Here is a 21,908-nt window from a genome sequence, read left to right on the forward strand (position 1 = left end):
CACTGCCATCAACACTGATCTGCACCAAGCGGTATAAATTTGAATTACATGTTCAACAAGGTAAATTTTCCCGAGTCTTTCTCCTAGAATCCGCTCTTTGATTAAAACTATGTTGATTTCTAAGATACTTGTCAAAAATTGCAATTAAAAGTTGAAAAACTCTTGCCCACACACTTTAATCCCAGATTAAGTTGTGATGGTCTATGGATAGATGGCAGACAAACGAAGATGGTCGACTCGTTCATTGGCCAATCGGGAATCAAAGGGGAGGGGCTCATGGTTTTCGTTGTTAGCATCGTTACGTGTAAAATTTCAACGGGGAGTTGACGTAACAATATCTAGTACCTGTTTCGTGCGGAGTTTTGTTGAAGCTGGCAACTACGAAAAGATGGTTGCTGTTGCAGAATTCTAACCCAAAGATGGAGTAGTAGTTATTGCAGATGTGTCAAAAACCATAGCCAGATAGCCCGACTTAAATATTAAACACTCGATCAACATTTTCGGGCGGCGTCTTGATTTATTTGTGTATTCAATCGCCGAAAAGCAGCAGTTTCTTCAAGTGAAGTTTGACCAAGAAATAGCCCCCGTCTGCCGCTCCTCGAGGAGAGGACAATGAGAATGGTGTTGTCACAGCGCCAAAAAGAAGAATTGTGTGTTATTAAAAATTTAGGTATTTGGAGCTGATTGGTTTCTTACAGACTCAATTTTGTCTTACAGGAATAGAGCAATTGCTGACTACTTACTATCCAGCGGCCATGTAGACTCACTTGAAGCATTTAAGAGAGAAGCAGACATTAGTGGAGATGTTGACAAAAAGTACACTGGGTTGCTGGAAAAGAAGTGGACTTCTGTTGTCAGGCTTCAGAAACGGGTACCTAACTTTACACAGTGGTTGTTGTTTAATTATTTAATAACACGCTTTTACCTTTTATATTTTGCAGGTGATGGAGCTAGAAGCCAAATTGGCTGAAGCTGAGAAAGAATTCATTGCTGGGGCCCCAACGAGGGAAAAGCGGAGCCCCACAGAATGGATTCCCAGAGCTCCAGAGAAGTACATTTTGTCTGGTCATCGAGCACCAGTTACCAAGGTAACATTTGCAACAACAACATTATTATTCTGAAGTAAGATGGAAGCAGTGCTAATTTGCATGACAAATTTTTGACAGGTGGTGTTTCATCCTGTATTTAGTGTTTTCGTCTCAGCAAGCGAAGACGCCACTATCAAATTATGGGATTTCGAAACGGGTGACTTTGAACGTACGCTCAAGGGCCACACTGACTCGGTGCAAGACGTAACCTTTGACTCGAACGGGAAAATGCTTGGTAAATATATTACGCAACCAACAAGTACGACGAGATAAAATTTGCGAAATCATGTTTTTCGTTTTGCAGCTTCTTGCAGTGCAGACATGTCGGTCAAGTTGTGGGATTTCAACACGTTCGAGTGCACCAAAACGTTGCAGGGTCATGACCATAACGTTAGCAGCGTCACCTTCCTACCTACGGGCGATTTTCTCGTCTCGTCCAGTCGTGATAAAACCATAAAAATCTGGGAAGTGGCAACCGGGTAAGTGTTGATTCATTCACACCTCAATTTGTGCAGTGTTGGACTTTGTCTTTTGGATGTACATCCATTACCGAAACATTTCTCAATATGGTCAGGTATTGCGTCAAGACTCTTTCGGGACACCGAGAGTGGGTGCGGCAGATCAGAGTATCACCCGACGGTCTTTTACTCGCCTCTTGTTCCAACGACCAAACCGTCCGCATTTGGCTTCTCTCCTCCAAGGAATGCAAGGTATTTCATCCGCCCAGTAGTTTTTTTTTTTATTATTATTTTCCGTTTCGCTCATGTCACATACAAAGAAATTGATTTCTTCCTGCGATAATCTTCAGATGGAGATGCGAGAGCACGAGCACGTAGTCGAATGTGTTGCCTGGGCGCCCGAGTCTGCTACGGCAGCTATTCAAGAGGCCACAGCTTTGGCTGCCTCTTCTTCCAACTCGGCACCCACTGAGAACCATAAAAAATCCAATCTCACGGGCCCCTTCTTGGCATCCGGCTCTCGAGATAAATCCATCAAGATCTGGGATGTATCTACTGGCCTGTGCGTTCTAACTCTGACCGGGCACGACAATTGGGTGCGCGGCCTGGTATTCCACACGGGTGGCAAGTACTTGCTAAGTGCCGCTGACGACAAGACGCTTCGCGTTTGGGATCTGCGTCACAGGCGGTGCCTCAAAACCCTCGAAGCTCACCAGCACTTTTGCACGTCTCTGGGTGCGTATCGGAACATCTTGATATTTTTATTCCAACGTGTCTTTTCTCGCACTTTATTGATTACCGATTTTCTCTTCGGACAGATCTCCACCGTACGGCGCCCTACGTAGTGACGGGCAGTGTCGATCAGACGGTCAAAGTCTGGGAATGTCGCTGAAGAAGGATCGAGATAGAAAGAACACGAGGAAGAAAATTACCAGACGTTAACATAACAACAAAAAGGATAATACCGATAAAACCAGAAAAAAAAGCTATCAAACTAATGCGGATTATTTCGTTAGAACCCTTAAACAATCATTTTTTTTTCTTTGTTATTTTTTCGCCTCTTAAACAACTCAAAAAGTAAAAAAACAACAACAACATATTTTGGCACTTCTTCTAATTCTTCAGTGAAAATGTAAAAATCCTTCCTTCTGTATTCCCTCACAACCCCAATTTTTTTTTTTTTTTGCAGCATAAAGCCGGGCAGGGCGCGGTGTTCCCACAGTGTGCCATTGTTGGTTCTATTTCAAAACAAACAAAAAAAAAATGAAAAACAAAAGCAACAAAAAAAAAAACACAAGAGAAATGAAAAAATTTGGAAAGAATAATATCTTACCACCCTCAAAATAGCAGCAGCAGAGATCGATTCAGAGTGGATTTTTTTTTTTGGGTTTCATTCATGCTTGAAAGCTGACGCACTTGTATCCTCTCTCGAATAACGGCGCACTATACATCTTCTCGAAAAAAAACAACAACATAATGTCCTACAGCCTTTTTGAATAGGTAAAGAAGAAGAAAAAGCTTATGTTTTATTTTCATTCCTCTCTTCCGCGCTCCAGTTTGTTTTGTTTGTAATTTTTCCTTTCTTTTTTTCACATCTGGGCCTGTACATGTTTCTCTCATCAAACGAAAAAAAAAAGAAAACAGACTCATCAAAGTTGGATTATTTTCCATCTTTTTTTTTCTCTATCTAAATAATTTTGTGTAGTCTTTTGCAGCACACGGAGGGGATAATGGGAAAAAGTTCTTTCTTTCGATCTTTTTCAATTCGCTCATTGTCATGCCATCATCATTTGTTAAACGTGTAAAAATCACGAAACTATTTTATAATCTTTTTTTTTTCCCTTTTATTTGGGTTGTAGTTAATGTTTTTCCTTCTTCTCAGAAAAAAAATTCCCCGGTTGTATTTTTTGTTCTAATTCTCACTTTAGGTGCCTCTATGAAGAAAAAAAAAATTACCTTTTCATTTATTTTTTTTTTTTTTCTCCCTTCCAGATCCTTGAACCTGCCTTTTGCCCTTTCTCCTCGATCCCTTACTTAATTATTATAACTATATAATGATTATTATTTTGTGGTTTTTAAAAATTGTTTAGTTATTATCTCATTTTTTCTCTGAAAATCCAAATTTCGAATCCCAAACATTTTTTTTTTGTTGTTGCTGCTGCTGTTGCTGTATCGGCAATACATCCACCGTGTGGCACTGGTGTCGATAACGAGATTGAAGAACGAACGACACGAAATTTCAAAAACACTCGACGACCTGCTACCCCCCACACAGCGGGATGGCGTCATTAATTTTGTTTTATTCCATTATTATTATTATAGGTCGATTGGCATGTTGGCGAGGTTTTTAATTTTAAAAAGAAAAATGAAAGTTAATACCATCAAATCAAAAAGGGGCAGTGGATGGTTACGTGACCGGATATGAAATACATTCGCGTTTCCCATGGAAGCGCCAAGTCTTCGTCACCGTGGAGTTTAACAGCGCACGTGCGCACGTAGCAGAGACAACTCCCGCAGGATCGATAAGCTCCTCCTCCTTTTTCACATTGACTTGATTTCACTTGATCCTTCTTTGCCAAGTAAAAACCCTCAGCTCGAGATCTTTCCATTTTCGTCCCTTATTGAAGAAGAAGAAGAAGACGAGGAGAAGAGAAAAGAACAACAGAAAAGGGCAAACAACCAACGCGTTGGCCAGCCAGACGTTCGCCGCAACTCAACGTAAACGGCCACGCCGCTCCGCACCGCTTTTCACATCGAGAACAACATCTGCATTCATGGATCGCCGGCCAAAATCACGAGGATTTCCACCTTTCAACAGGGGGACAGTGTCGGGAGGATTGGCCACTTCTTCCGTGTCCTTGGCTTGCTTCATTTTGCTGATCCATTTCTCGACCCCGGTAATCGGTAAGTAACAGCGCGCTCCTTATTTTTAATAGAAACGCAACGAGTCGTGATGGAACGTGATTGAAACATCAATCGATGACAACCGCTCGATGTTGAAAAATGTAGAAACTAAAAGGTGAAATTCTATTCGAATTGACTTTTTCTTTTTAGAATTTTGTTTCCGGAGGGCATTAAAAAAAGAGCCGAGTGGATCATCGTGTTAGAGATTTTTTACTGACATGTGAACAGCAGCCAATGAGCTCCTCGAGCGTTTGCTCTTTGAAATGTTAAAACGCGTAGACCTCAAAGGCGCGTTTCATGTTGCACTTGTCGATAGCGTCGGGGAAAGAAAAAAAGATTTTTCTTCCGAGTATGGTTTTTGTAATTTGATACGACACACACGTAGCTGAGATGGCAGCGAATCCAGGGGGTGGCGGAAGGGAGGGTTGGATGGGTTGGGGGCACATTTCCAAGAAACTTTTGTGGCTCCGAAATGACGCATGTACATTGCCATATAAAATACTGGCGGATTCGTCCAAACAATCGATTTATCATTTGGTGTATTATTTTTTGTTTTTCACGATTAAGTATTGTGTGTTTTTACTGGTGGTCTGTGTCCCCTATACGCATGTTGTATGTATAGGTGCCCCGCAAAACAATAACAACGCTGCCGGTGGTGGATCGATTCTGACCATGGCGGCGGATGACTTGATCCAGCCGTCTGCCAGTTGGCTACTCGAACGATCCAAACAATCCGGCAGCTGGGGGGTTGACACGCCAAGGGCCCTCCTAGCCCTGTTGCGGGTCATCGCCGATCGTTCCGCCACCACAGGCGCGTCGTCCACCGTCAACTTCAATCCCAATAGTCTCCAAGGATTGATCCTGCGACAGGAATTTGACATTCAACTTCTTCTATTTCTGCTCAGGTTATTTTTTATTTTTTCTTAATAATTCAATAAAGTGGAGTGTCGAGTTTTACGTGATATCAATTATTCAAAGTCGTGAGAAGTCTAGAGATGATGACTAAACTCAACTTTTATCTTTCGGTTGAAGGAATCAAGGATCGACTCCGCAGGAGGAGCAGGCCAACACCCTGGAGCCCAGTCGCAGTCTGTTTGCTCTAACTTTAACGGCCATGTGCCGCAACCCGAGGGATTTCTACGGCCAGGATATTCTCGGTGAGCTCACAAAGTTTCCATTTCGGGAAAAAAATATCAAAAACTCGATCCCAATGTTTCTTTATATATTCTTTTGTTCTTTCTCTTTTATGACGTAAACAACCAGCGCCTATCTTGGTCCTGGAAGAGGATCACGATGGAAAGCTTTTGCAACCGTTCACGTTCGCCTTCAATGCGATGGCCGTTTGTGCCGGAGGCGGGCATCTCAAGCGACGTCACGTAGTCAAGCTACTCGAGTCCATCAATCAGCCGCCCGTCCAGACGCACAGCATTGGTAGACACTACATTTAATGCATTGAATGTATTGGCCATTAACTTTCGCTCATTTTACACGTCACAGTTAATCATGATGTATTGCCTTTTTCCGGCTACTTTTTATTTTTATTTAAAAAAAAGATGCACTAATGATAACTAAAAGAGTTTTTACTCTATTTTATTTATTTATTTTTATTTTTCTGGCTTTGTTGTTTATATTAGATTTGCTGGCCATGGTAGTTTTGGCTACTTCTTGCCTCTACCAGAGCAGCCCAAAGTATCGTCATTTACAAGACTTTTTGGAACAGCCACTGAAAATGATTGCGGCTCAGCAACAGCCGGATGGCTCTTTTGATCATAACGTAGCGACAACTGCGCTGGCCATTCAGGCTTTGAAAATCCCTGGCCAACTGCTGGAAGAACAACCAACGGCCAAGCCAATAACTTTGCCAGCATGGCGTCCGGACTTGACTGTCGACTGGCTAAGGAGCCAGCAAAAGGCGGATGGATCATTTGGCGATTTGTTCACGACCAGCGAAGTTCTTCTAGCCCTGGCAACGCAACCTGGTTACGGTTTCCTTTACAGTCAATGCTCTAATCTTAACAATCAGTCGGGCCAGCTCAATACGACGACTACCCAGCCACCTCCAACCATCCCTACGACTATACCATCCGCTGGATCGTTAGGTGGCGATCCGGCTCAGAAAGTCCACTTTACTTACGTCGTAAGTTGAGAGTAAAGCAATAAAATCACTTTGAAAGTTATTTTCAAACAATTTACGTTCAGGTGTGGATCGGGCAAAATCGATCGGACGTTTACGCGATCCAGTTGACCGTTCCGGCCAACAGTTCTTTCTACGAGGCTATGAAAATTGCGGCCGAAGCCGATCCGCGTTTCGAGTTCTCCGCCTCCGTCTGGCCCAACGGGCATTACATCCACACCATAGGAGGTCACAGGGATCAGTACATTGGTTTCCATTTCTGGCTCCTTTTCTGCATGCCAATGATGCCGGATCCCGCGAATCCGCCTTCCGTCATCGCACCTCATTACGTCGCAGTCGGAGGTAATTTTAAAAATTAATTCATTGCGCATTCATTTCGACTAATTTCGATTACTGCCTTTAGGTGTCGACGATATGTTTCCTAAAAATGGAGACTACTATCTTTTCTGGTACAAGGACGTTTAACAATGAGGTCGTCCCGAATTAATCCTTGATGTTTTACCCTTACGTCAGCTGGTTTTGTTGTCTGATATGTAGTCCAACAAGACGTGTCGCCAGAGGTCGCAATTCAATATCGTATTATCGTTCCTATTAGAATTTGTTATTATATTTCGTTCTGGATAATAATGTTTTCAGCATTTTTTTTCCTAACTTTTAACTCTCTCTTTCTCTCGGTAGACGAGTGTCTAATTAGGAATGACGCCCTTACATGTAGCCCAACAGATGTTTTAAACAGAACAATACACACTGTCGGGCCACACAGTAGCTCGTGCATGTTTAAAGCTAAGCTAGATGAGACTGATTCGGCTTTTCGTATTCCTCGATTTTCAAAAGGTAATCATCAAGTTCTCCTGTTGTCCATTAATAGACTTTGCTCAACTTTAATGCTGGTATAAGATACTGAACCCCCACTGTTGCCCCGCCTGAATAGTTGATGGGGACATTTACTTCTTGTTTGTGTTTCAAGTACGACAGTTAATTATTACCAAGTATTAACATTTCAGGAACAGTAATTGGAATAGTTCGAGTTACAAGGGTTTTTAGAGGCGATCGATATTGTCGTCAACCCTAGCGCAAAGTTTGAGTGTCGACTAGTGAATTGTAGAAAACTTTTCGTCTACAATATTTACCGCCAAACTATCTCAGTCAAACATTTTGATTTTAAATGTATTTAACATTTCACGACTGTACAGCGCTGGACCCAATAACATTTTGAGGCCGTAAAAAAAAAAAAAAAAAATTGAAGCGATGGTGGTAACCTTTTGATACGACAGTTATCAAATGGGCTCAGAACTAGGCGGAAACAAACAAGTCCTTATTCGGACATGTGTGGTTCTTTCTGATTTCGGGAGCCTGGATTGTATATATCTTTCGAAAACATCGTTCAAGATTTGTTTCACAACTTTCGGCGGCAGGCCTGACGGATAGATTCCAGATATTTCACACCATACAGAGTCTGGTCAAGTATGTATGTATACCATATAAAATTGTTAACTCTATAAATCGTGATGATTTTTTGTTTGCGTCGTAGTCGAATCTCAAGGCCGGACGTGTAACATTAGTTTCGATGATAAACAACACCCAAGAGCGTGAAAAGGGCCAAACTCCGGGAGCGGTCAAATAGTTCAGTTCAACCCATCTCCAGAGTGCAACAATTCTTATATAAGTATATTTACATTTAGTCGTTTTTTAAAGGTTATCGAAAGAGCAAAGACAAACTAATGCCCCCGGCCGACGACCATTTTGTTTTTCTCTTTTTGAATACTTCCGTTTCCTCTAGGCAAAATAGGACTAGAGATTTCAGATGAATCCATCTTTCTTTTAGGCTTACATCTTTGTGGCTTTTTCAAAATTATAAAAAGCCACTGCCTATGATGAAAAATAATTCAGTAGCCGATCGGCAGTAGTAACCATGAAGTGGTTCTTACTTTTGTGTTGCGTGACTTTGGCAGCTGGCGCCAATTACCCTGCCAGGTCTCCCTGCCAGAGACAGAATCTCGATCTTGTGCGCCAGAATGCCGACAATTTGCTCTACCTGGAATACATGAGGAAACAGGCCCAGGGCGATGACGAATGGCAATCCTTTGCAGGCACCGACGAGTACCAGGAACGCCTGAACGAATTGCGTTCAGTTAACATGGACTGCGGAATGGTCGAATCTCCGTGCGCGGAGGCTAGTTGCGGATCTAGCTGCGGCAGCGGCTGTGAGTTGTACGCAGACAAAATCGCTTCTTTCCAGGCGGAATTGAGACGCCAGAAGATGATGATTCAGCGTCTCTATTCGCAGATCCTCACTATTTCGCAAACCAGCAGTTCCTGTGGAAGTAAGTAACATTATTATTTTGTTAAAATATCTCTTCCATCTTTTTGATTTATTGACTGATATTTGATTGTTATATTATTCGATAGGCGCATGCGAATCTCCGTGTGAAACTCCTTGTGCTGCTGCACCTGCTCCTTGTGAAAGTCGTTGCCCCGCTCCGAGATGTGAATCTTCCTGCAATAGTTACCCAGGACCTCGAGGACCACCTGGACCACCTGGCCCACCAGGACCTGCAGCATGCAATTCTCCAGCTGAAATGGGACTAAGAGGCCCACCTGGTAATTAATTCATTCTTGGAATTTTCCACCTACATGTAATTAAATTTATTTTGTAAAGGTCCACCTGGACTCGACGGACGTCCTGGCCGTAACGGAAAGGATGGCGAGCCTGGCTCTTGCTCTTGCAACGATGGTGAGCCGGGAACTCCTGGTATTCCTGGTACACCAGGCGTTGACGGTCCCAAAGGTCCTCCAGGTGAGCCGGGAGTTCCAGCCATGCCAGCTCTTCCAGCTCCTTGCGCACAACCTCCATGCCAAATGGCAATGCCACCAGCTCCTTGCGCACAACCTCCATGCCAAATGGCAATGCAAGTTCCAATTCCTCAAGTTCCAGTGAGCTGCTGCGGTGGGACATTGAACTGCAACTCTCCGGTATTGAATTTTCACTTATAATTTTCAATGAAACATCACCTTTAATTCGTTAAATCTCTATATTTAATTTGTAGTGCCCTTACCCTTGCGCATCGCCACCGTGTTACTATCCACCACAGCAAGCCCCTTGCGCCACTGGCGGTTGCGGAGGAGGATACCCATGGAAAGGTTAATTTAGCAACAAGTAACATGCCAGCGTTCGGCAGTATAATTTAGTTTGCAGTTATTTGATTTCTCATAGTGGGCAGTGAGGGATAAGATTGAAAGAAAAAATGCATTAGACAATTAGCCAAAAAAGCTGTACAACAAAAAAAAAAAAAGAAGTTTGATTTCACAGTTCATTTAAAAAAGTTAAACCATGAATTTGCTTTTCATCCTATTTAGCTTATTCACCATCTTTTGTAGCCAACCTCATTTTCTGTAAGAATACACACAGTTTTTTTTTTATTATTATTTATTTTAAAAAGAAAGCTCGTACGGGAATAGTTGTGAATTGGTGCAAAGTTGGGAAGTCTGGAGAGGGAAAACCGGGGGGGGGGGGGGAAACTTTGTGATTTTACAGGCACTCTACCAGGACCACTCCGCCAAACTTCCGTTGAAGGTGATAATTTACAGAGGAACTGAATTATTCATCAGTGGCTGTGACAACAAAGGTAAGAACCCTTTGAACTTTTCCATCAAAGTCTCATTGCCTACGCTACTGACATTTCTCAATTGCGTGTTAAAGCAATTTCCCATCTTCAATTGATGCCCAATAAAAGGTAATTTAATTTTTATACTACATTTTCGGCGGAAAGAGCGGATATGTCTTAAAGAATTATTTAGTTCTCTTCAACACAGTGGAGGCATTAGATTCATGTCCATAATTGAGTTTTGAAATTGTGTGGGTCTAGCTAAATAGTGATCTGTTCTGAGTGCTTCTGTTTAAGGCAGAGCAGATTACAAGAGCTCCAAATGACGGTTCTATTCCTATGAATTACTAATGCTCCGTCGTCTGGGGATTTAATCATTCAATTCTCTCCAGTGAAATCCGGCAGCCAAGAAAATGGGATCGATACTCCAACAGCCGTCCATATTAAATATCACTCTTCATTTATTTGATAACGATTTCTACATTCCATTTAAGCCAACGCTTTTTCTATGTTTTAATTTCGTTCACAATTGGTCTGAAATGCTTATAATCTGATTCTAGACAGTAGGCTATAAGGCCGTTCAGTCCTCGTAAAACGAAGCAGACATTGGGCAGCCTGCATGTTAACTTATCACTGAATTTTTCATACATTCAGACAAGATTTATTTTTCCAGAAATATAAGGCGGTGTGAATGACATGTTTGTGACATTGAATCCGGATCGTGACAGGCCTGCGCCATGGATTCCAGACGATACCGCATAGGAGTGGTGTCTAAAGATCGAGACATGTATATACGAGGTATATAGTACCATATGTTTATCTTCGTTAGTGACTTTATTTTGCATCAGAAACTTAAATTTTATTTCATGTTTTAATCCAAGGCCGGACGTGAAATCAGAGTGGAATTGCTGGACGATAGATACGAGTTTGTCGGCGGGTCATCACCAGTGCTTTGAGTTCATTTTAGCTCTACAAATTTATAGAGGTTATCTGTAGAGGAGCTCGTGCACTGATGGTGGACTGCTGGCCAACCCATTTTGGGAATTTCCATTCCTTTAGGCAACCGTATCCCGCAGAAAAACGAAGCCTTTAAAAGCTGCCCAGTTGATTAAGATGCCCATCAGTCATTTCGCAGTCACCATGAAGTTGTTTCTAATTTTGTGTTGGGTGGCTTTAGCAACCTGCACCTACCCACCACCCAAGTCGTGGGGAAGGCAACCTGCTCCTGCTCCTGCTCCTGCTCCTTGCGCCAGACAGAGTATCGAACTTGTGCGCAAGAATGCCGATAATTTGCTCTACCTGGAATACATGAGGAAACAGGCCCAGGGCGACGACGATTTCCTTTCGTGGACGGGCACCGACGAGTACCAGCAACGTCTCAACGAATTGCAATACGGAAACTGCGAAACGGAATCGTCCGTCATTTGTCCCAGTGCTCCGTCTTGCGAATATAACTGCGGCAGCAGCTGCGAAACTTACGGACCGAAAATCGCCATGTTCCAGGCTGAATTGAAACGCCAAAGGTTGATGATTCAACGTCTTTATGCGCAGATCCTCGTCATTTCGCAAACCAAAAGCTCGTCGTGTGACTGTAAGTAATTATTTCAATTGTTAATTATAATATAGAAGTGATTTTGTAGCTGTACGACATTTGTGATCCTGCTGAATTCGCTCGCTCGTGTGTCGGCTAGAATTACAATAATCTGACGTTTGACCTTTTGGATGAGTCTGACTGGCGCTATACAGTTGCCACCGCCCAGACGGCGCTATTTCGTCTTTCATTTGAGAAAATTATGTCTAGAATTATTGATGGGATCTCTTTTTATCTGGACAAGCCCTTCTGTATTTCTCCTTGACCCCTAATAAGAAGCTGACTGTTAACGAAATGTTTTTCTTGTTTTTTCCTTTTTTTATTTGATTTTTCAAGATGATACCTGCCTTCCCGCTCCTTCCTGTGAGACGAGATGTCCTTCTCCCGCTCCTTGTGAAGTGGAATGCCCTGCTCCCGCTCCGAGATGCGAAAGCTCCTGCGATAGTTACCCAGGACCTCGAGGACCACCTGGTAATTAATTAATTCTCGGAATTTTCCACTTAAATGTAATTTAATTGATTTTGTAAAGGTCCACCTGGCCCTCCAGGACCCCCAGCATGCGAGACCGCAGGTGAAATGGGACCAATGGGCCCACCTGGTAAGTTGAACAACTATTCAAACTTTATTTTCTGATTCATTGAATTTAATATAATCCGTTAATTTTGGTAAACAGGTCCTCCCGGAAACAACGGTCGTCCAGGCAAGGATGGTGCTCCTGGCACTTGTTCCTGCCAAGACGGTGAACCAGGAAATCCAGGAACTCCTGGCAAACCTGGTACCGACGGCAAACGCGGTACTCCTGGTGAACCAGGTATTCCAGGCATTCCAGGTAGTCCAGGTACTTCAACTACTTGTCAAACTCCCTCGTGTCCACCAGCACCAATACCATTACCAGCACCTGCACCGGTTCCAGTAAGCTGCTGCGGAGGAACATCCACTTGCAACCAGCCGGTACTATTAACACAATGAGAGATTTAAATGAATTCAACTATGTAATTTGGCTTTTCTCTCTTTAGTGTCCATACCCTTGCCAATCGCCGCCGTGCTTCTATCCGCCAGTTCAATCCCCCAACTGTTGTGGCGGATCTATGGGTTCCGTTTGCGGAAATCCTTGCCCACCACAAATCTCGTGCAACACTAGTCCTTGCTTCTACGGAACTCCCATGATGCCATCAATGCCCGCTCCTTGCGGATCTGCCACCGGATGCAACACGGGCTACTCCCACATCAAAGGCTATACTCATAACATGTATGGTTAAGAACAGGGATCGACTGAATATGATGGTCTTTTTTATTATTTCGGTTTTTTCTTCAAGGGGAAAACATATTGACTGAAAGTGTTCATGGGTTTAGCACTATAACCGTTTTCAATTACTTTACAGATTAACCAGCAAATATAATAATCTAATTCTTTAGTTTCATCTTCTTCCTTCTTTGTTGTAGACGTATTTAGACACCTCTTGAAATAATATCACGTAACGATTTCTGTTTAATTCTCGTTCCACTGCCATTATTCTCACAAAAACAAACACTAAAATGATCCCATCCATTCCGACATTGTAGAAATTTTTCCCCTAATACAGAAACACCAAACACAAACTTTTTGTTTATTTTTCATCACAGTAGGCCCTATGGCTTCAACAGTGATTCTGTCTGCAGTCAGCTGATGAGCTGCTGTCCTGCGGATTACTATTACAGCAGAGAGCAGACGAATCGTAAAATAACGAGACAATCGTGCGTTACACTTACACCTGCTCATCTGCTAATCGCTTCGCAAGGTATGATGTTTGAACTATTTCTCTTCTTTGATTATTTGTCTAGTTATAATATATATGATAAGTTAATGTTAATAAGTTCTTGCCTAAAGAAAATAAGTTGAGGCATTATTTTATGATACCAAATCAAATTTTTTGGTTCTTTATTTATTGATATATACGTAATCGCAGTTCATTCCAGTTTTCAGTTTAACAGTGAAATATTTTAAATATATTCTCGACTAGATTTTCAGGGTAGGATCTGGTACCAAGCTATCTCGTAACCCAAAGAATCAGTCATGTTGTTCATGGCAGGCATTATCCCGTTGAACCATGGGTTGTATTTCGAATCAAATCGTACCATTCCGGCATCTTCGATTGATTTTACGATTTTGACACTATCGTAAAACCAGTTAATTTCTGTAGCGGGAGCGTACAAGTGGAATTCTATGCCCATCTGTCTCACTTTCGACAACATCCCTGATTGAATTATGTTTGGGATGACAGTCCATTCATTGTATTCAATATCAATTTTCAAATAGTCAATAATGGCATCCCCATGATCCAGCTTGAGCATCGAGTAAATAGACGAAAGTGTTTTAAAATTTCCACCGTCGTCCTTATCCGCGATGCCGAGGTTATAAAAATTAACATCTTTGCTGTGTTTGTGAGTTTCTACTTTCATTGTCGGATCGAATGAATAGACTTTGCAGCCGTAATTTTCCATAGTTTCATCAAAAGACCACTCGTTGTTGATTCCGAACGAATAGACGACACAACTGCCCGCTTTTGGTGCGATTTTATCGTCAAGGCAAACTGCTTTCTGTCCGTCGAGTCCGCTTGGATTCTGAAGCATGTGTCCTCCAAAATCGTGTGTGAGTTTACAAGACGTTTGATTTGACCATTTAAAGTATTCAATTATTTGGTCAGGAGTTAATGTAGTAACATTCATAGTTTTCCAATCAATTTCTAATTCTTTGGGCTCCACAACAGAACTTACGAAGAGTTGCGCGTAATTTTGATAGTCCAGTACTGATGAAACCTTGTGAATTTTAGCACTGAGAGCAACAATTACTATAAAACCAATTGCCAGCGCAACTAAAACTGTCAGCCATTTACGCCCGAACCACAAAATTGACATACTGGTAATTATTGTGTCAATCGAAATTAATTATAGCACAAAATTGGCATGTAACACATGTACGCTACGCAGCACCAGCTTTTTTCGTTTATGCTGTTCATTTATGGCCTCGATAGGCAAATGAAACGAGATAAACGATCTTTTTGTTTGTCTTATCAGTATTTCACATCAATGTCCTTATCATTAGGTCAACAGTTTTACTTTTTTCAACTGTTTTTAAATAACAAAAAAATTTTGTAAAATTTTTTTCAGACCAAAAAATGAAATATTTGGAATTTTGTAATTATGTGTCTTGAAATGTAGTGTACTTTTATTTTGCAATGAAATCATTTTTCAAACAATTGTAATTTTTATTCACAGTCTGTCAAACTAGTGAAACTACCATAGTTTTGGCAGTAAATTTGTTTACTAATTCTTATTAATTTTAATTCGAAGGTGAGGTAAGACGAAATTAAATGGAAAAATTCCAATCGCGTTCGCATCGGGCGTGGCCCAAAACGTAATCTGTAACAATGAACGTGCTTCTTTCTGGGCAAGGTCCGCGAGTGCCCGGTTTGTAACATCCGGCTGGACCGTGAAAATGTCCTTTCCAGTAGAAATGTTTGCCGTCGATCTGTTTTTCCGGGCAAGGACTAGGGCGACAATTGGCTTCACGACGACTAGATGGCACCAGCCACATGTTCTTCTCACAAGGCCCGCGAGTGAAAGGCTCATAGCATTTATTCTCGGCAGTGTAAATAAGGTGAAATTCCTTCATGCATTGACACGAACCCATTTGTCTATTCAATCCGATGTAGACTTGATCCGTACCGCATTCGTAAACCAGCCAATCTCTATGTCGAGAATGTCGTTAATCTCTTGAACGTTAGTTTGCCTATGCAAATGTTATGGTTGTCAATCATTAAATTGATTTGAAAAGAAATACCCCTTAGAAGATGCCGCGGGACGACAGGTTTTCGTGACAGGATCATAGCGGTAGCTAGGTGGATATCCGGTGCAGGGTTCTGCTGTCGATTTCAAATTGCATCTGGCCGATAACGAGGAAGATTCAGTTTCTTGACTGACTTTTGATAAGCAACCGTCCCATGGGTAATTTGAATAGGCGGAGCAATATGACGGCGCCTCTGCAGCTGGATTGTCACTTCCGTTTTCTTCGACCAAAATCTCGTTGGCCGGACACGGACCTCGGCTTCCTTTTGGACAGTAATAGCGTTGACCACACCTTGATGAAATAGATGAATAATTGATGTTAGCCTTTTCATGCGTTGTTTTGGCCGGATGTGACAACAAGCTTTTTCTCGCATAGTTTTGTGACTCAACAGTGTATACTATATTTATTTGTTAGATTTGGTTTATCTCTGATTCGGAACGGCCGCTTAGTTTGCCCTCATGTTATCAAGGTGTGGCAACTCCAAGCCAAGCACTTTGTGTTGCACTCTGCTGATAAGAATTATTTTTCAACACAAATATTTCTGTTACTTGAAAAAAAACTTTACAAAACGAAATGCATATTTTCCAGCCCAAAATATTATGCGTTTCTTCCGGTTTCCGTTTTACTTGGAATCATTTTTAATACGTACTTGAAGGCAAATAGAAAATGTATACCATATTTACGATTTTTAGGTTTACAAAAGATATTTATGACTTCAATAATAAAACAACAAAATGCGAGAGATATTAGTTGAAAAAAAGAAGCACAATTTTTGTTTTAATGGATAAATTGTTTGACTTTACATGGCAATGCTGTTTTTGTTTTGATTATTTTCATGTGTTTCAAATTGGTTCATTTATTTCTTATTTATCTCTAGATCTGCAATTAAATTCAAAGGAAGCTCCAAAGTATTGAAAATTCCCACTTTAGAATTTGATAACTATGTGCATAAACAAATGTTCAGGTCTCTGACCTCCCAAAATTAATCAATTTTTAGTAGTGAACATACATAGTAATTTTATAGTACTTACACTTTAATTGACACCAGCTCTAGTGGGGGTGGTCTAATTGTTGGAATTAAAACTGAATTTTGCTCAGTTGTTTCAGGTTTAGGTTGAAATCCTGGTTCAGATTCTCCATCAGGCTTGTCACCGTTACCATCTACCAATCCTGACTCAATTTCTTCATCAGACTTGTCATCATTACCATCTACCAACTCTGATTCAGTTTCTCCACCTTGCTCGTTATCATTACCATCTACCAAGCCTGATTCAATTTCTCCATCTGGCTCATCACCACTACCATCAACCGATGCTGACTCAAATTCTTCATCTGGTTCACCATCATTACCATCTACTAACCCTGACTCAATTTCACCGTCTGGCTGGTCACCACTACCATCTAACAACCCTGATCCAATTTCTTCATCCGGCTCGTCACCACTACCTTGATCAATCATCGTGTCATCCAGTATTGTTTTTATTGCATTATTATTGATTTTCGATGTCTGGAATTTCTTTTGAACAATACCTCGTCGTACCAATGTGTGGGGCTCATCTTGGAAGAAAAACTCGTTGGTTGGATAAGCATCCCCGGAGCAAATAAACAGAATTTGCCCAGCAAAACTCCAAGCCACAACTGCAGTAAGCAAAAATTTGACACTAACCCCCATTTCGGTAAGCAATATGTTGCAATAGTAACTTTTGGTGTAATTTCTTTAAACAGAATTTTATAACCGACTTCCACTCAGGACAACCGTGCAACTGATTGAACCGTTTCATTCGTTACCCATTTCATTTTTTATTTTTCATGACCTGAATCAGCGATGATAAGGTGATAGGTGATTCAGATGATATCGGTACAAGCAACATATTTCACTTTAACAAATCCTACGTCGTGTAAAATCCCGCGTTTACATTTCATCCTGGTATTACACATCTCAAGTGATTTCGCAAGTAAGTGTGTCACAGGCTAACAAATACCATGGGTCGCATGGCATTATTTCATTTATTACTAACCGGAATCATTAAAATGTAATTAACCAGTCATCAAATAATTAGCGATGAGAGAATTTCCGGTTGATTAAAAAGTTGTGAAATATTGGCTCACATATTTCTTCAATATTTTAACTCACATACGTGGAGATAATTTGATAAAGAAATTGATAGGCCTACCTACGCGTGAGGGTGAAGACTTATGCCAACGTGGATTATTTGATTATCACCTAGATAAAACACGTAGCCTACTATATGTATTTGCTTACATTAAAATGAACAAAGACAATACCAAACTTCAAAATCCTAAAAAGTTGCCTAGATTATGGTTGAGGTATGTTAACAGTTTTTGTAGGGGACTACTTTTCTGTACGAAAAGGACAAAAAAAAAATCCGCTTCAACTTACGAGGAAAAATGTGTCGCATAAAAAATCCAAAAGATGTTTTCATTGCGCAAAAGTGACGTAGTAGTTTTAATTTTTATTAAATTTTAATTTCTTAGATTGAATTGTTCTGTCTTTTGACTGGATGTCAGGTGGATGAGGGTTCGAAGGTTCGTTGTCTGTGTGTTCGGTGACTTTTCAGAATTTTTCGATTTCAATTTTTATTCATCGTCAATGAACGTTGATGCCCATTCTCCTCTGCTGCCATCTCCAGATCCGCTACCTTCTCCAGATCCGCTACCGTCTCCAATTCCGCTTCCCTCTCCAGTTCCGCTTCCCTCTCCAAATCCGCTCCCAGGCTTGCATCGGCTTGGATATCCGCTTCCCTCTCCTGATCCGCTTTCGTCACATTCTTCTTCAGTGTCTGTCTTGTATTCATACTTCAGTGTCTCATAATTCTCGTTTTCATTAGGTGACTCATTTTCTCCGTTGACAACTGGACTCTCTTCCGTGTCTGTCGAGAATCCATTTTCTATCTGGTAATTCTTGTATTCAATAGGTGACACCTTTTTTCCGTTTACAAAATAACTCTCTTTAGTGTCTGCCGGATTTTCATTCGATATAGTCTCTTTCTCGTATTCTTCATTGGACACCAATTTCCCGTTTACAATTCGTCTAGAACTAGCCTTTTCACGAATGACTTCATTCTCAAAGAAGAAATCATTCCCAGAATTGGCAGAGCAAATCACAACTTGCATGACAATTAATGCCAAACTGGTAATTAACACTTTATTTCCAAGCGCCATTGCACACGTACGCTACACTTAGAACGACAGGAAATTTGATGGTGTTTAGGGTTGGATGAAATGCCAGCGACTGTCGCAGTGCAACTGATTCTTTCTTAATCATTTCATTCCTTTCCTTTTTTCCTCTTTTTTATTTTCAAATTTATAACGATAAGAGTAGTCAATCGAAATATCATATTATCTACGTGTTACTGACCTATTGTTGGCCAACCCCCCGCCCCACCAATATTGCAATCCGCCTTATAATTTAGATTTTAGGATTGTTTTTTATCAAGTTATATTAGCTTATTACTATGTTTATTTGAACATTTCGTAAAATTAAACCGTTGAATATAAAGTAACAGTCTAGACAACAACTTTATAAGCAAGTCCAGATAACGATTTAAGCCCTTTGGTTAGGCTGCTATAAAAATTCAATATTTTATATGGCATGTACACCATGTTTTCTGGGTTTGTTTGATCAACCCAAAAGATCGTATATAATCCTAGATTACCCTAGATTACGTCTTAGTGTAATATAATCGTGCTCTGAAACTCTACATTTTTTTACTGAAACTTGCAGACACGTTATCTCTGTAAACACGGGAGAATGAGGTCTCCACGTCTTCAAACGATGTTCTAGCAGCGAAGTAGACACCGAAGCTTTTCTTGAATGTATATTACTCTTATCGAGGGAAAGCGAAAAGAAAATGTCATTGCTCGCCCACGGCCTATCAGCCAGGAATGCTTATTATTTCACTTATATGGATTATTGTGTTTGTTTTGTTTTTGTTTTTTTCGAAAATTGAACAGCAGGTGGGTGGGGTCTCACAGGCTTCACACCTGTGTGTTTGGTCTCGTTCTTTTTCGGTTATGTTTCATTTCATTCTTGATATGGACTGTTTCTCTCTCTCACGAGTTATCTTACCGTTAAGACATTTCTCCCCTCGTGATTGTTTGACTATACTATCTTGTGAGAGTTGAATGGTATAGAGGCGATCGTCATTTTCTTCCTCATTCGTCAATTCTCTCTATACTAAGTAGCTACCTCATCGCCGAGTCTGTCGAGAAAGAAAAGGTATGCGCTTCAAGTTTTCTATTTGTTCTTGTTTTTATTCTGCTGCTCATTTTTCTTCCTTGATTTTGGTATTACAGATGGCAAAGTTTCGGTGGTGGATCTTGTTAATGGTAGTGTCGATTGCGATCCTGACGGAATCGACGACAACGACGAAGAAACCCAAATCACGCAAAGCACCTCTCCAAACCCCATATAGAACATCCAAAAGAGTTCAACAACCATCTGGCGCTGCACAACCAGCTCAAAGATCAATCCCCAGACCACTTTCGGCATCTCAGCCCGGACCCTTAAGGGCGGAGGAATCGGTTGCTGCTCCTTCAGTCGTCCGACGGAATCCGGCGTCGCTTCAATCATCATCGCAAGATTTGGGATTTGAAGACACTCCGGTTGATCGCTCTCGTCTTAAAGAGGACATGGCTGCATTAGGTCTGAGTCTGGATTCGAACGACAACAATGTTAACGCAATAGGACCCGCGAATACTGGTAACCAACAACGTCCTCCGGCACGAGCTCCCGCTCGCGCTCCTGCTCGCGCTCCTGCCCGCGCTCCTGCCCGCGCTCCTGCTCGTGCTCCCGCTCGTGCCCCCGCTCTTCGGCCACTTCCAGCCCCTAATCCTTACAGCGATTACGAAGATTTACTTTTCGACGAATACGACCAACCATTGCAGGACAACAAACTTTTGGCTGAAACTGCATCACCAACATCCAACAAATTTCTCAAATCTGAAGTGTAATTGTGTATTTTATTTTGATTATTCTTTCCTGAATGTTTATGTGAATTAATTCTTATCAGGTGCGGAAGGAAATTTTTCTGCCAGCGAGGCAATCGGGGTCCGTGTCATCGCAACGAAGTATTCCTTCCTCAGCTCAACGATTCCAGTATATTCACTCGCCCGTCTTGCGGCAATATGGTGTCCTATCCGTGGAACGGTTGCATGTCCGCTGGTAAAGTCGGAGTGGCGGCAAATAATGCAGCAGTGGGCGGAGGTTGTGCCGTTCGATTTCCCCAGAGGTATTTTGTTTTTTAAAAAAATGTTTAAGTTAAAACTATCAAGTCATATTTTATTTGGCAAATTTGACAAGGCCTTGCTATGGATACCCTCCAAATTATCGATTTTACACGGAAACGAAACGATGCTATCCCGTCTCTGTCGGGTACAAAACTTTCAACAAATTCAATTGATTTCGAAAATTAATTTATCTTTGATGAACAGATGGGAAGGCGGCATGTCTAATTCAGGCCCATGCCCTTTGAACAAAGTGTTTACTGATATCGATGGAATCAATGGCATGTGTCAATGCCGCGATCGTAATCAGCTATTATTCAAAGGAGATGATAGGTGCCACCGTATCTACGCTAAGGTATTAAGCTACGCTAAGTTATCGTATTTACATAACAAGTGTTGTCACGTCCGAATTTGAATCGGTCAATTATCAATAATTGTTGTTCACATCTTCTTTCGACTCCAGGGCCCTTGTGACCATGGCAACTGGCTGGAACCGGATACCAACGGTTATGGTATGTGCAATCGATCGCCTTGTCCGGAAAGCAAATGCGACGGCCGCCACATTTACTGGAAGTCAACACCAAACTCAGAAGGAGGCTGCTACAAGTCGTTTACACGTGGGCCCTGCAGGAGTGGTAGTTATTTCCTTGTCGAAGATTATGGCACCCGAAGAGGTCGCTGTGTCTCCCAGTATGGATCGTCTTTCAATCCCATGAATCCGTACGCCATTCCGCCTCGCTATCCCGTGATGAGAAACCCTTACGATATGATGTACTCTAATAACATGTTGAGTCCCTGGTCGAAAATCGGAATGTATCCTCCGTTTGGTGGACAACAAGACTATGGGGGAGAGGACTATGATGACATTTCCAATCTCGACTATTAGACTAAATTAGTTTAACAGAACTTCACATCACATTCTCCTTGTTATTGTGTCTGAAATCAAACAAAGCTAAGTTTCTTTTCTATCCGTCGTAATATAGTTAGCCATTCTTAGTTAGGATAAATGTCAATCTTTGAGTTTATTAGTCAATAAAAAATACATTTCAGTTACA

At 41.4% G+C, this 21,908-nt stretch overlaps 7 protein-coding genes across 12 annotated transcripts; 5 read left to right on the forward strand and 2 right to left on the reverse strand.

Annotated features, from left to right (window-relative positions):
* The first annotated feature begins 53 nt into the window (after window positions 1–53).
* On the forward strand, window positions 54–3,766 carry LOC124203220 (lissencephaly-1 homolog). The gene is made up of 8 exons (XM_046599922.1): window positions 54–650; window positions 718–871; window positions 942–1,088; window positions 1,167–1,323; window positions 1,393–1,567; window positions 1,663–1,798; window positions 1,897–2,281; window positions 2,365–3,766. The coding sequence occupies exons 1-8, from the start codon at window positions 613–615 to the stop codon at window positions 2,436–2,438; spliced, it is 1,266 nt and encodes a 421-aa protein (XP_046455878.1). The 5' UTR covers window positions 54–612; the 3' UTR covers window positions 2,439–3,766.
* A 136-nt stretch (window positions 3,767–3,902) lies between these two features.
* On the forward strand, window positions 3,903–7,342 carry LOC124203218 (uncharacterized protein CG3556-like). 2 transcript variants are annotated; one of them, XR_006878463.1, is made up of 8 exons: window positions 3,903–4,450; window positions 5,073–5,355; window positions 5,483–5,607; window positions 5,714–5,881; window positions 6,085–6,587; window positions 6,650–6,926; window positions 6,988–7,144; window positions 7,263–7,342. XR_006878463.1 is itself a non-coding variant. In XM_046599918.1 (7 exons), exons 1-7 carry the CDS (start codon window positions 4,321–4,323, stop codon window positions 7,047–7,049), a joined length of 1,548 nt encoding a protein of 515 aa, XP_046455874.1. In that variant the 5' UTR covers window positions 3,903–4,320; the 3' UTR covers window positions 7,050–7,342. The 2 variants fall into 2 exon arrangements, 1 of the variants encoding a protein (XP_046455874.1); XM_046599918.1 differs by having other exon boundaries at window positions 6,988–7,342.
* Window positions 7,310–10,004, forward strand: LOC124203222 (collagen alpha-1(I) chain-like). 5 transcript variants are annotated; one of them, XM_046599924.1, is made up of 7 exons: window positions 7,310–7,418; window positions 7,589–8,048; window positions 8,116–8,250; window positions 8,365–8,908; window positions 8,994–9,185; window positions 9,244–9,557; window positions 9,632–10,004. In XM_046599924.1, exons 4-7 carry the CDS (start codon window positions 8,497–8,499, stop codon window positions 9,728–9,730), a joined length of 1,017 nt encoding a protein of 338 aa, XP_046455880.1. In that variant the 5' UTR covers window positions 7,310–7,418; window positions 7,589–8,048; window positions 8,116–8,250; window positions 8,365–8,496; the 3' UTR covers window positions 9,731–10,004. The 5 variants fall into 5 exon arrangements, with proteins under 5 accessions (XP_046455880.1, XP_046455881.1, XP_046455884.1 ...); XM_046599928.1 differs by having other exon boundaries at window positions 7,315–7,418; window positions 7,589–8,052; window positions 8,116–8,908; window positions 9,244–9,454; window positions 9,497–9,557; XM_046599927.1 differs by having other exon boundaries at window positions 7,315–7,418; window positions 7,589–8,052; window positions 8,116–8,908; window positions 9,244–9,443; window positions 9,486–9,557.
* Window positions 10,005–10,874: 870 nt separating this feature from the next.
* LOC124203221 (collagen alpha-5(IV) chain-like) lies at window positions 10,875–13,379 on the forward strand. The gene is made up of 6 exons (XM_046599923.1): window positions 10,875–10,987; window positions 11,071–11,780; window positions 12,117–12,251; window positions 12,310–12,378; window positions 12,454–12,731; window positions 12,797–13,379. The coding sequence occupies exons 2-6, from the start codon at window positions 11,303–11,305 to the stop codon at window positions 13,037–13,039; spliced, it is 1,203 nt and encodes a 400-aa protein (XP_046455879.1). The 5' UTR covers window positions 10,875–10,987; window positions 11,071–11,302; the 3' UTR covers window positions 13,040–13,379.
* Window positions 13,380–13,651: 272 nt separating this feature from the next.
* LOC124201695 (probable methyltransferase-like protein 24) lies at window positions 13,652–14,805 on the reverse strand. Its single transcript, XM_046597857.1, has one exon. It carries the CDS (start codon window positions 14,673–14,675, stop codon window positions 13,785–13,787), a length of 891 nt encoding a protein of 296 aa, XP_046453813.1. The 5' UTR covers window positions 14,676–14,805; the 3' UTR covers window positions 13,652–13,784.
* A 153-nt stretch (window positions 14,806–14,958) lies between these two features.
* Window positions 14,959–17,387, reverse strand: LOC124201694. The gene is made up of 3 exons (XM_046597856.1): window positions 16,638–17,387; window positions 15,601–15,897; window positions 14,959–15,508 (listed from the first exon to the last, which is right to left on the reverse strand). Exons 1-3 carry the CDS (start codon window positions 17,276–17,278, stop codon window positions 15,127–15,129), a joined length of 1,320 nt encoding a protein of 439 aa, XP_046453812.1. The 5' UTR covers window positions 17,279–17,387; the 3' UTR covers window positions 14,959–15,126.
* Window positions 17,388–19,297: 1,910 nt separating this feature from the next.
* Window positions 19,298–21,906, forward strand: LOC124201693. Its single transcript, XM_046597855.1, has 6 exons — window positions 19,298–19,846; window positions 19,924–20,576; window positions 20,640–20,858; window positions 20,930–21,001; window positions 21,061–21,208; window positions 21,317–21,906. Exons 2-6 carry the CDS (start codon window positions 19,924–19,926, stop codon window positions 21,737–21,739), a joined length of 1,515 nt encoding a protein of 504 aa, XP_046453811.1. The 5' UTR covers window positions 19,298–19,846; the 3' UTR covers window positions 21,740–21,906.
* Window positions 21,907–21,908: the final 2 nt, after the last annotated feature.

The sequence above is a fragment of the Daphnia pulex genome, chromosome 9 (genome assembly GCF_021134715.1).
Source record: "Daphnia pulex isolate KAP4 chromosome 9, ASM2113471v1".
Classification (NCBI taxonomy): domain Eukaryota; kingdom Metazoa; phylum Arthropoda; class Branchiopoda; order Diplostraca; family Daphniidae; genus Daphnia; species Daphnia pulex.